The 12,338-nt window shown below is 48.3% G+C and overlaps 1 protein-coding gene across 1 annotated transcript in view; it reads left to right on the forward strand.

The window, feature by feature from the left end:
• Positions 1 to 7,727, forward strand: part of DDX56 (DEAD (Asp-Glu-Ala-Asp) box helicase 56) — a 10,549-nt gene extending 2,822 nt beyond the window's left edge. The window contains exons 3-14 of the mRNA XM_004676542.2: positions 438 to 598; positions 709 to 879; positions 1,002 to 1,092; positions 1,625 to 1,869; positions 2,441 to 2,560; positions 3,179 to 3,292; positions 3,387 to 3,490; positions 4,483 to 4,556; positions 4,688 to 4,777; positions 5,310 to 5,415; positions 7,000 to 7,070; positions 7,444 to 7,727. Coding sequence (XP_004676599.1) covers positions 438 to 598; positions 709 to 879; positions 1,002 to 1,092; positions 1,625 to 1,869; positions 2,441 to 2,560; positions 3,179 to 3,292; positions 3,387 to 3,490; positions 4,483 to 4,556; positions 4,688 to 4,777; positions 5,310 to 5,415; positions 7,000 to 7,070; positions 7,444 to 7,521 — 1,425 coding nt within the window. The 3' untranslated portion in view covers positions 7,522 to 7,727. The remainder of the gene's footprint in view (positions 1 to 437; positions 599 to 708; positions 880 to 1,001; positions 1,093 to 1,624; positions 1,870 to 2,440; positions 2,561 to 3,178; positions 3,293 to 3,386; positions 3,491 to 4,482; positions 4,557 to 4,687; positions 4,778 to 5,309; positions 5,416 to 6,999; positions 7,071 to 7,443) is intronic.
• The last annotated feature ends 4,611 nt before the right edge of the window (positions 7,728 to 12,338 follow it).

Here is a 12,338-nt window from a genome sequence, read left to right on the forward strand (position 1 = left end):
TTTTCACTTTGTTTTTGTTGAGTTTAATCAGCTCTTTGTGTACCTTTGTGCAAATATTTTCTCCATCAGTAGATGTCTTTTTTTAGATTTATTTATGCATACAGCATAAATGGGGTATAGGCCAGGTGCATGGGCGGTGAGAGGATTCACCAGAGACAGAGTGGAGAGCAGAACAGGCCAACTGACGAAGTATACTGCTGAGGGTAGCAGTGGGCGTGTCAGGAAAGGTCTGCTATGCCATGTGGGTCACCTCTGAGTCGGGAATCAAATTCATGCTGAAGTGGCTTTAGCTTCTTAGTGCTGTGCTTTAACGTACTGCGCCACCAGGGAGAGCCAGTAGATGTCTTTTTAAGTCACAATGATTGGGTCAGACTGTCTGGAAGAAGTCAAGAAAAGCAACGGGGCTACAATGACACAAACAATTTCTAATTTTGCAGACAGGTTCCGTGGTAGAACAAGCAGTAAGAGGTCTTGTTCTTGTGCCCACCAAAGAATTAGCACGGCAGGCCCAGACCATGATTCAGCAGCTAGCTGCCTATTGTGCTCGAGACATCCGGGTGGCCAATGTATCAGCTGCTGAAGATTCAGCCTCTCAGAGGTAGGTGGAAGCAAGACTTCTGGACAGTGAAGCTGCCCAGAAATGGGGGATTGGGTTTTTGTGTAGCAAAAAAGATGGCTGGCCCTACCTGCTGCTGCTTCTACTTGCAGAGCTGTGCTGATGGAGAAACCAGATGTGGTGGTGGGGACCCCATCTCGCATATTAAACCACTTACAGCAAGACAGTTTGAAACTGCGAGACTCCCTGGAGCTGCTGGTGGTAGATGAGGCTGATCTTCTTTTTTCCTTTGGCTTTGAGGAAGAACTCAAGAGTCTTCTCTGGTAAGGAAGAGGTATGTGTGGGTTGTGAATAGACTAAGGCCTAGTGTCAGTTGGCTAGAGTTCAGCTGACACAAGTAGAGATCCTTGGAGTTATGGCCTGATGGGGTTCTGTTTCCTTTTAGCCACTTGCCCAGGATTTACCAGGCTTTCCTGATGTCCGCTACTTTTAACGAAGATGTACAAGCACTCAAGGAACTGGTACTCCATAATCCGGTAAGGGCTCTATGTGGAGCATGTAATGCTCAAAGGAATTGATTCTCTTGTTTGTAGGAACCTTTTCGCGTTTCTGATGGGGGAATTGTTCCTTAGCATCCCTGATTCTGACCAGTGGAAGCCGTTAGTTGGCAGAGCTCCAATCTAAAATCATCACTTTGTTCTAGGTGTTCTCTGTAGGGTTTCATGTTTTGCGTAATGGCCCAAGCAGAGATCGCCCTTCAAGGGGCAGGAAGACTGCCTGTGCAGCAGGAACAAAGTTCCTTATGTTAACTTCAGAAATGTTGTGGCTGTAGGACTTTCCTCCTCAATATGGTCATATAGTGCCTGTTTCTCTTTGTTCTGTGCCCACCTGGTTTATGTGTTTCATGGCATCTGCATACACTGCAGCAGTTGAAGTGCTTTGAATACTTACATTACACATTGGAAGGATCCTAGGGTTCCCTGCATTAACATGTTGCCACTGTGGTTGCTAACCCCAGGGCTTGCAGTAGCATTTCTGTCTTCTGACCACAGACCCATCTTTCTCCAGGTTACTCTCAAGTTACAGGAGTCCCAACTTCCAGGACCAGACCAATTACAGCAATTTCAGGTTGTTTGCGAGACGGAAGAAGATAAATTTCTGTTGCTGTATGCCCTGCTCAAGTTATCCTTGATTCGGGGCAAGTCTTTGCTCTTTGTCAACACTCTGGAGCGGAGTTACCGCCTGCGTCTGTTCCTGGAGCAGTTTAGTATTCCCACCTGTGTACTCAATGGAGAACTACCACTGCACTCCAGGTTTGCCTCTTCCATGTCTTGCTTGAGAGAAGTCAGGTGGGGATTTCAAAAGGAAGGTCCGTTTGCTGTTCCTGTTTCTTAAGCATTTAGTAGAGGAAGGGTTGGGATTTGACTGGTATTCACTGACCTATTTATTTTTTGACTCCAGACTACCTACTACTCCATTTCTCCCTGAGGAAATTGAGGCAGGAAGATTAGGTAGGGAAATAATTTTTTTAAGAAAAGATTTGTTTATGCATAGAAAAACTGGGGTGTAGGCCAGAGGTGCGGGAGGAGGGCAGTGGAGGATTCACCAGAGACAGGGTGGAAAGTAGAACAGGAAGATGTACTGAAATACGCAAGACAGGAGAGGTCTGCTGCACCTCGTGGGTCACTTCCCTGACTGGGGATCGAATTCAGGCCACAGTGGTGATTGTGTGATAGTGTTAACCCTACACCACCATGAAGACCCCAGGGAAATAGTTTAAGAAGAAACAAAAGTGACAAAAGATGATGGTTTCTGTGGTGCTGAGGTGGGAGAGGCCTCCAGCTTCTTGTTGTAACTGACCCTCCATCTGCTTCTATGCCACAGGTGCCACATCATCTCACAGTTCAATCAGGGCTTCTACGACTGCGTCATAGCCACTGACACTGAAGTCCTAGGCAACCTCGTCAAGGGCAAGCGTCGGGGCAAAGGGTCCAAAAAGGACAAGTAAGTTGATCTTTCTGTCTAACCTCCCTAGAAAAACTTGATTTTTAGCCTTTCAGATGACTAAGACCAGAGTGCCTGAGCATGAACCAGCTGTTCCAGGCCAAACTGGCAGCAAAGCCCATAGAGCCCCATAGGCTGAATTGGCCACTTGGGTATGGAGAAGGGGAGTGAGGGGCTCATTTGTTCTGTGGGCATTTGTTCACAAAGGATGAAACTGCCAGGAATCTAGTGCACTGTCCTGCAGGGGAGATACCCAGCCTGTACTGGGTATGTAGCTGTGACTTACAGAGGGATATTTCTAGGGTGAGGGAATACCCCAATCTCTGCCAGATGGGTCAGTTGACCCAGGGGTGGTTTCCAGAGGACCCTGTGGGTCAGTGAATTCTGCTCTTGCCCTAGAGCTGAGGTAAGGGCAAGTTTTGGCCAGGTGTCAAAGCTCTCAGCTATCCTGCTACCTAAAACCTCAGGAATTGTTCTAATGCTGCAGAATCTTACATGTGTCAGAGTTTTGTGGTTTCATACAAGCTCTATTTAGATTTCTTGGTGATCAAATAAATGTGCGAACACCTGCCTGGAGGAGAAGAAAGGTCTGATTGATGGTGGGGTGTCTCCCTGCAGGGCCTCTGATCCAGAGGCAGGTGTGGCCCGGGGCATAGACTTCCATTACGTTAGCGCCGTGCTCAACTTTGATCTACCCCCGACCCCTGAAGCCTACATCCATCGAGCTGGCCGGTAGGATGTGGTGGACCAGTCATCACGACCAGGGGGTTGAAAGGGGCCTGAAGGTCTCTGGCCACAGACACTAATTGATTGTCTCTGCTTGCAGGACGGCACGTGCCAACAACCCGGGCACAGTCCTGACTTTTGTACTGCCCACAGAACGGTCCCTCCTGAATAAGATTGAGGAGCTTCTTGGTGGTTTCAGTGGCGGTAAGTGCCCAGTTCATTTTGGCCTAGGCCAGAGCAAGCTTTTCTCATGACACCTTGAACTTAAGGCTGGTGAGGGCAACCGAGACACTGGTGTAACTAGTAGCTGCCCACTGGCTCTCACCATTGTGTGCCATATCCTCGCTCTTCCTTCTTGTGCGCTGGGTGGCAAGCACTGTCTTCCTTCACAGATGAGAAAGTGGGCAGAATTGACAGGTAGTTGCCTAAAATCACATTGCTTGATTCACAAAAGCAGAAGGGTTAAAGGAGAAGGGTGGTTGTGGGAGATGGGGAAGGGGTTGGTGCTTTCTGGGGAGATGACCCTAAGAGAGCAGACTGCTTGAATGACTTTTGCCAAGTAAATAGGTAAGCACTGGTGCCTTCCAGATGTTTAACAGTAGAGCTGTGGTAGCATTCTGGGCTGTAAGAAGAGGATAGTGGCGGAGTGCTGGGAGGCTGTGAGCGGAGGATTCATGCAGGGATCCTTTTGGGACCCTGACTCCTGCCCTCAGTGTCGCCCAGAGACACCACTGGCTGGGGAGGTAGCAGAAGTCTCTGTGCCCTAGTTTTCTTATTTGGAGTGGGTGATACCTGACCCCACATTGTCATTTGTTGTGCCAAGTAACCTTTTATACTTCTTACCCTTAGTGATAGTGCTTAGAACAGTTCCTGACGTGGCACTGGTGCTGTTCCTGTGGTGGTTGTCATGGGGGTTCCTTTGTGGCCAGAGTGGCCTGAGCGCGGAGTGTGGTCAGGTGGTCAGGTCTTGAGGCTCAGGGACGTGGACACAACAGAACACACTGCCCACAGTATTGTGGATTAGGTCTTAGGAGCTCTCCCTTGTAACCAAGTATTTAGCTGCATGTCAGTGGACATCATTCCCTGTAGCTAACCCCCAAGGTTGGTGGGGGTGTGGGGCAGTGGGTACAGGAGGTCTCTAGTAGACCTTGTCCTGAACCTTAGCCCGTGAGACTCTCCTTGCTGCTTCTCCACAGAGGACAGGGTGCCTATCCTGCTTCCCTACCAGTTCCGCATGGAGGAGATCGAAAGCTTCCGCTATCGTTGCAGGGTGAGCAGGGCAAGGGGATGGGCATTGGTGGGGATTCTTCTAGGACCCCAGGGTCGGCCGTTGCTGTGTGCATCTAGGCGTAAGGGAGGATTTGGGCAGCCTCCTGTCTTGACTTCAGTCTCTACCTCCAGGATGCCATGCGCTCAGTGACTAAACAAGCCATTCGAGAGGCAAGATTGAAGGAGATCAAAGAGGAACTTCTGCATTCAGAGAAGCTCAAGGTAAGCAGGGAGGGAAAAGGGGAAAACTCTAGCGTTTCTCTCTTCTTGGGCATTGCCTCAGTATTAAGTGGAGAGAGGCAGCAAGTGGGGAGGAGGAGGTTTTTTTTGGAGAAAGTGAATGGGTGGACAATTTTGATGTCCAGCAGAATGACAACTTCTGTATCCCTTTGATGTAATTGTGAATGCACATAATCATCAGTGCCCATTTTGACACAGCACTGTTACCCAAAGGTAGGGACGTGCTAAACATGCTTGGAATGCAGGTAGCCAAAGGAACAAGGGGCTGTGTGCGATGCAGAACAGTCTCCAGGATGATGCTTAGTGAGGACAGGAGAGAGAACACAGAGTCAGGTCTTGTCTGTGGAGCATCCTGAGGGGCACAGGCCAGTATCAATAGCTGACTGGCTAGAAATGACTGTGGACAAAGATGTGGAAAAACCTCCTGCTTCTTACATTCTAAAACGCACATGTAAGCACTCCCTGTGAAATTACAAAAGAGAGATTGACCCTACAGTGATGGCATCTCTTTCAGACATACTTCGAAGACAACCCCAGGGACCTACAGTTGCTTCGACATGACCTGCCTTTGCATCCTGCAGTGGTGAAGCCTCACCTGGGCCATGTCCCCGACTACCTGGGTGAGTGTGGGCTTGGGATCTCCTGATCTTTGTTCCTCAGCTGCACACAGATGCAAATGTAAGCACTCAAACTTGTCTGTGAGTCCTACTAGCTAAGTGTCACTATCTCCCTCATGGAGATGAGGAAACTGAAACAGCACAGAGACAGCCATTGCCTCACTTGGTGGCAGGTGCAGCATTTAAGGCCAAATGGTCTTGTCCCGGAGCCTGATCCAATGAAAGAATGAACCAATAACTGGCCAGGCAGCCACTGTGAATGGAAGGGAGAAGTGGGCTGGTGCAGAGGCTCCAGGGAACCAGTGCTGCCTGTGCTGGAGGAGACTGGAATCAGCAATCAGGTGGTGCTGAGGTGGGTTGCTAGATTCTAGAACATTGGGCAGGGGGAGAGAATGCCACTCTCCCAGAGCCTTATGGGGAGAGCAAGTGGGGGTGGGGGTGGTTTTGGGGGGTGGGCAACACTCAGTCATGGAACCGTCTGGTTTCCAGATGATGCTGATGAGGCCAAAGTCTGAGAGTCCCCAGAACCATGTTCCCTTTATGTAGCTTTTACGCCACATCACTGGGTGGCAGCATCTTTGATGAGCACCTGTGACTTTCATGTTGAAGATGCTTAAAATGGACTAAGGGAGAAGAGTGAGGAAGGGCCCCTCTTCTGCAGTCTCTGAGGAATGGGAGCGAGCCAGCAGGTGTTACAAAGAGAAGGAGCCCAAGAGATGGGGAATTGAAAGTGTCAGCGCTAGTACTAGTAGAGGTCAGGTTTCCCAGTGACCGTGAGTGTCGGAGACACCAGCTGGGGTCCTGGTGGAGGAGCTGAGTGGGGGGTGTGTGGGGGGGGACATGCTCATCTTTTCTTTCAAATGGGGGCAAAGTTGCCTGTGGCTGGATGGCCCAGGGGACCAGAGTGAGGTGGAAAGGTGCAGTGGGTGCTTGGAGGCCTGTTGGGATCCAGTGTGACCTGACAGAGATAACTCTGTAGTGGTGTGGTGCTGCCCACGAAGAAGTTACACAGACTTGCTCTGGCTTAGCTGTGTCTCTCTAAAATGTGTATATATATTTTTTCTTTTACACACTTGTAGCAATGAACTTGAATACTATAAGAGTGTGATTTATACTAAGACCTCAGTCCCACCTGTGGAGATAGTCTTCTGTGTCTGTGATAACTAGTTGTGTTGCTTATTAATATTTTATTTTATTATAGATGACTTTTTTTTAAAAAACTTATTTATTTATACATACAGAACTGGGATACAGGCCAGAGGTGGGGGGCAGTGAGAGGATTCACCAGAGACAGAGTGGGGAGAACAGGCAGACCGACGAAGTACACTGCTGAGGGGAGCACAGGTGGGTCAGGAGAGGTCTGCTGCGCCATGTGGATCATCCCCAGGGCGGGGATCAAACTTGCACCAAAGCAGCCTCGGCCAGCTTCCACAGTGCTGCGCTTTAACCTGTTGCGCCACCAGGGAGGGCTCTTACTGGTTTTTGAATGTGTGACTGGAGTGTTGGCACTGGGGCCAGATTGGAGCACTTGCTGGAGAGGAAAAGGTGGGGAGACAGGCTGCTTCTGATATCAAATGTCTCTTCTAGTTCCTCCTGCTCTGCAAGGCCTTGTTAACCCTCACAAGAAACGGAGAAAACTGTCCTCAAAGAAGGTCAAGGTGGGTCCTCCAGGGGTCTTGGCAACAACTACCAGAGGAACCCCTCCACCTTGTCCCGTCTTCACTGGACTGGGCATGCACCTTGCCCTAGGGAGGGGCGAGAGAGGCCCAAGGAATTGGTCTCTGAACGCCTGGCTGCTTGTCTAGGCTGGTGCTGGGGACTCCTTTCGTGCTCACAGGCGACTTTGAGAGCACTGGAAGACCTGCTTTTTGTCCCCACTACTGTTGGGGAAAAAGATGGGAGCTTGGAGGGCTGCCCTATGTGACCACAGCAGGACCTTCCCAAGTAACACCATCCATTCCCTGTAGCTGTCTCAGTTTGGGCAGACAGACATCCCGTTCCCCCAACTAATTTGAGATTTTGCTCTTACAGAAGATGAAGACCCAGAACCCGCTGCGTAGTTTCAAGCACAAAAGAGAGAAACCCAGAACCCCGAAGAATCCTTCCTGAGGCTATCTGGGCAACCTCAGCAGTGTTCCCAGACCTTTCCCAGGGCCTGTGGAGTGTGGAGCAGGATTCCCACACTTGGTGGGGCTGGATTCCTACGCGGCTGGACTGATTTTGCAGCAGGCAGAGCTGTGGCTCTCCAGATTCATGACTGTGACAGACTGCCATCTTACTCTTTAACAACAGAATAAAGATTCTAGGTGCCGTGCTTTGTGCTTCCTCTACATGGGAAGGTACCATCACCAAATCCTTGGGGATATGGAAACGGCTTCCAGGAGGCAGGCTTGGCTTTACCTTTTGCATGTAGTGCCTCGTCTGGGAGACAACGGCTATACTGCATCGTGGGATCTTCGCACCCTAGGAAACACCTAACCCTCCACCAGTATCTGGCTCAGCCCATAGTTGCTTCTCTGGCCCCACTGTCAGATCAGGCTGGCTGACCAACCAGTCTGGCCTCCCTCGCTGTGCCTTATTAACGGTTCGGACTGTGGGGAAAATGGACCTTATTGCCTATGAGCCCTACACCCTTGCCTCTAAAGACAGCCTGTTGTAAATTTGGCCCATTGGCTCTTCAGGGTCAGCCAGTGAGGGCTATTTCCTGAATTCCCTGAATTGTGCCTCGGCACATCTCTGCATATTTTAAGGCACATGACAGGGTGATATACACACACTTGTCTTTGTTCCCTGCCCAGCTGCTGCACCTCAAGTAAGAGCCCCAGCCTCCAATCTGGTCTTCCCAACTCTGTTGCTGTTGGAGGGTGGTGGAGAGAGGGGTGGCAGGGGGCCCTTTGCTCGTTCAACACTTTTGCCTCTACAGATAACAGTCTTACTGTCACCCATTTATCAGTTCTGGCCTGGCCATGTGAAGAGAACCGGGCCAGAGAAGGCAGAGTTGGGAGGAACCTGGAAGTGCCTCAGTATTTAGAAAATCCAGTCGTCTATCAGCATAATTGGTCTGCTGGGAGTTGGGACTGTGGAAATCTGGTTATTGTTAAGGCATAGGGTTTGGGGTTGCTGGGACCTTGAATTTGGACTCTTAATTTTTTTTTATGAATGACTATATATGCATACAGAACTGGGGTAGGCCAGAGGTATAGGGGTGGTGGGAGGATTCTCCAGACACAGTACGGAGCACAACAGACGGATTGATGAGTACACTGCTTTGGAGCAGCTGTCAAGTCAGGAGAGGTCTGCTGTGTCATGTGGATCACCTCTCGGCTGCAGCTAGCTTGCAGTGCAGCGCATTAACCTGCTGGGCCACCAGGGAGGGCCAGAGGTTGGATTTTTCCTACCCTATGTGGAAACCTTTGGCCTTATCAAACATGGACAGGCTCTTAGGTGAGCATATCGGACAATGGGCCTGAATGTGCCTTCTGTAAACAGGTTTACTGGGCACCAGATAAGCTTGGCCAGTTTTCAGACTGACTGACGCACAGACCCACCGCTGGGAAGTCAGAGTACAAGAATCACTTTCATCCTGACTGGCATAATCACATCCATGCATAGGCATAAATGGGCTCTTGTTCCAGGTTGTGTACTGGGGGCTAGAGTTGAACAAAGCAACACATGTGAGCAGCTTTAGGCAGAATCAAGTCTTCACTGTGCCCCAAGCTGTGGCCCATAAAGCATCTGCCTGCCATGCCAATAGGTGAGTCCCTGGTGCTAGGCTGGAGAGAAGGAATGTGGGTGGTGCTTTTGACCAGCACATGAGACAGTCACCCTGTAAGAAGGTCCAAGATGTAAAAAATACACAAGGCTTCACCCAGCAGGGGGGGTCAGGGGAAGCTAGCTACCTGAGCAGGGAGTGGTAGACTGGGCCAGTGATCTTGAGAGGGAACAATACGCAAATGCTCTGGGTGGGAGGGGACCCAGCATATGTGAGGTGAAAAGAAACCCAAGTGGTCATCACATTATGCAGAGACTAAAATTTTTTTTTTAAAGATTTATTTATTTATTCATACGGAACTGGGGTACAGGCCGGAGATGAGGAGGGTGAGAGGATCCACCAGGGACAGAGTGGGGAACAGAACAGGCAGATCAACGAAGTACACTGCTGAGGGGAGCAGCGAGTTGGTCAGGAGAGGTCTGCCACGCCATGTGGATCTCCTCTGGGCAGGCAGGGATCAAACTCATGGGGACGTGGCCCAAGCTTCTCAGTGAAGTGTCCTAACCCACTGCGCCATCAGGGAGGGCCGAGACTAAAAATTTTTAACTTGATTTAGTTTTTGAAAAGAGTAATACAGGGCTTCCCTGGTGGTGCAAAGGGTTAAGTCTCAGCACTATGAAGCTATCAGCCACTGTCCTAGGCCTAGGCCAGGGAGGGGATGGTGCAGCAGACCTCTCTTATCTCACCTGCAGCCCCCCTCAGCAGTGTATTTCAGTCAGTCCACCTATTCTCCCCACTCTGTCTCTGGTGAATCCTCTCACTCTCTGCGCCTCTGGCCTATACATATACCCAGTTCTTGTATGCATAAATAAATCTTAAAAAAAATACAGTCATGTTAAAATTCAAAAGGTGGGGGTGGTGTTTGAGCAGAAGAGCACCCTGATTAGATCACTTACGTTATGATGTGATAATAGAGAAGTGAACAGAGTATACCTAGGAACCTATGGACCCAGAGCATAAAACAGTTTTAAGTGCATTTCCTAGTCCAGCTAAATCTTTGTTCACATCTGCTGAGGATCAATGACTCAGCTTTTGGGGAATTAGTTGTTCCTGGGACTTTGGTCTGGTAGGGACATTGTCTCCAGGAGGCAATAGCAATTGAGTCGATTTTGTGCAGGGGAATATCTCTGCCAGCTGCTAGCCTCTTTCTCTGCAGGAAGAAGCATTAGGATGTCCCATCTTGAGGAAGGAGCTGTGTCCATCAGCCTATTTTACATAGAAAGGGAAGATGTGGTCATTCACTGGGGAAATGTGCCCAGCCCAGCTGACCTGGGCTGATGTGTCTCAGGTTACACTGGACAGACTCACAGTTGCTCCCCAGACATTTCTAGACTTCATCTGTCTTCACTCACAAACCCTCTGAGGCTGAGCTAGAGAATAGGCACATCAGGGGGTCTTCAGATGATCCCCTAAAACTGCCTTTGCTCTCCTTCTAATGTGAAGGCACCATGCTTTTCTTGGCTTCCTTTGGAGTCTTAAGTGAAGGTAGAAGTAGCTCCTCCAAATGTTCTGAGGCTGGGGGTGGAGATGTGCCATTGAGGCCTGAGAGCCCTCACACGCCCAACTCTGCAGCAACCTCTGTGCTTTGTGTGGTGATCCCACACAGCACTCTCTCACTTAAATGTGCAGGTCTCGTTCAACAGTTTGAGGGCAGGGCCTGAGATAGCTGTATTTCCCACTACCTTCTAGGGAGGCCAATGCTGGAGTCCAGACCACACCCCATCCCCATTTTATAGATTGGGAAACAGGCTAAGAGAGGGCAAGTAACCAGGCCAATGCCACCTAATTAAGTGGTGTAGGAGATGCTGTGCACAAAGGGTCCCTGAGGTGCGAGAACTGGGGTACAGCCAATCCCTTCTTTTCTCTGAGCCCATCTCCACCTGTGAGGTACAATGACAGGATGGTTAGCGAAAGTACTGGACTTGTAGTATATTTAAATATCAGATAAATAATGAGTAACTGTTTAGTATAGTGTATCCCATGTAATATTTGTAATACACTAAAAATTATTTGTTGTTTATCTGAAATCCAAACCTAGCTACATGCCCTTCTTATTGCTAAATTTGGCAACCTCTGATTGTGGAACACTTCTTGCCTGGGTGTAGCCGCCTCCAGGAAGCCTGTCTAACCTTCAGCCTGGGATGGGCATCCTTGTCTCTCTGTCCTCTCATATGGCCTTTGCCTCAGAATCTGTTTCTCTGGACTCTAATAATGCCTCCACTTTCATTTCTGATTTTATTAATCGGAGATAGTTCTCATTCTTGTTTTTCTTAATCAGTCCAGCTAGTTTTGTCCAAAATGTTAATATTTTCAAATAACTAATGTTTGGTTTCATAATTTTCTCATTTTTTTGTCCTCTATTTTCTTTATCCCTTTTCTAATCCCTTTTATTTCCATCTTCCTCCTAATTTCGGTTTAGTTATTTGTGTTCTGTAAGTTGTAAGGTTAGGTTGTTGATTTGAGATATTTCTATTTTTTAATGTAAATAGATATAACTATAAAATTCCCATTAGCACTGTTTTCATTGCATCCCATAAGTTTTAGCATGTTCAATCATCTCTGTTTTCTAATTTCACTTGTTAATTCTTCTTTGACCCACTGGTTGTTAAGAATGAGATGTATTAAAATATCTAGAAGAAAATATCTAGAAGTAGGTGAAACATTACGCGACATATACCTCAATAACATCTTTAATGATACAACACCCAGAGCAAGGACAGTGAAAGAAAGGATAAACAGCTGGGACAACATCAAGTTAAAGAGCTTCTGTACAGCAAAAGAGACACTACACAAAACAGAGACACAACACTGTTTGGAGACAGTGTTTGTGTACAATACTAATGACAAAGGATTGATCTCAAGGATATACAAAGAGCTTATTAAATTCAACAAAAACAAAGTGAACAATCCCATCAAAAAATGGGCAGAAGAACTAAAAAGACACTTCTCCAAAGAGGATATGCAGATGGCCAACAGGCATATGAAAATGTTCAATATCACTTTAATAAGGGAGATGCAAATTAAAACCACAACAAGAAACCACCTCACAGGGGAGAGAAGTGCACGGGACTATGGTGATGGCACGCAGGTGACTTGGTGATGGGAAACCCACGGGGATTACAATTGAGATGAAAAAATATATATATACAAAATA

The sequence above is a fragment of the Condylura cristata genome, unplaced genomic scaffold, assembly GCF_000260355.1.
Source record: "Condylura cristata isolate star-nosed mole 26May11 unplaced genomic scaffold, ConCri1.0 scaffold00004, whole genome shotgun sequence".
NCBI lineage: Eukaryota > Metazoa > Chordata > Mammalia > Eulipotyphla > Talpidae > Condylura > Condylura cristata.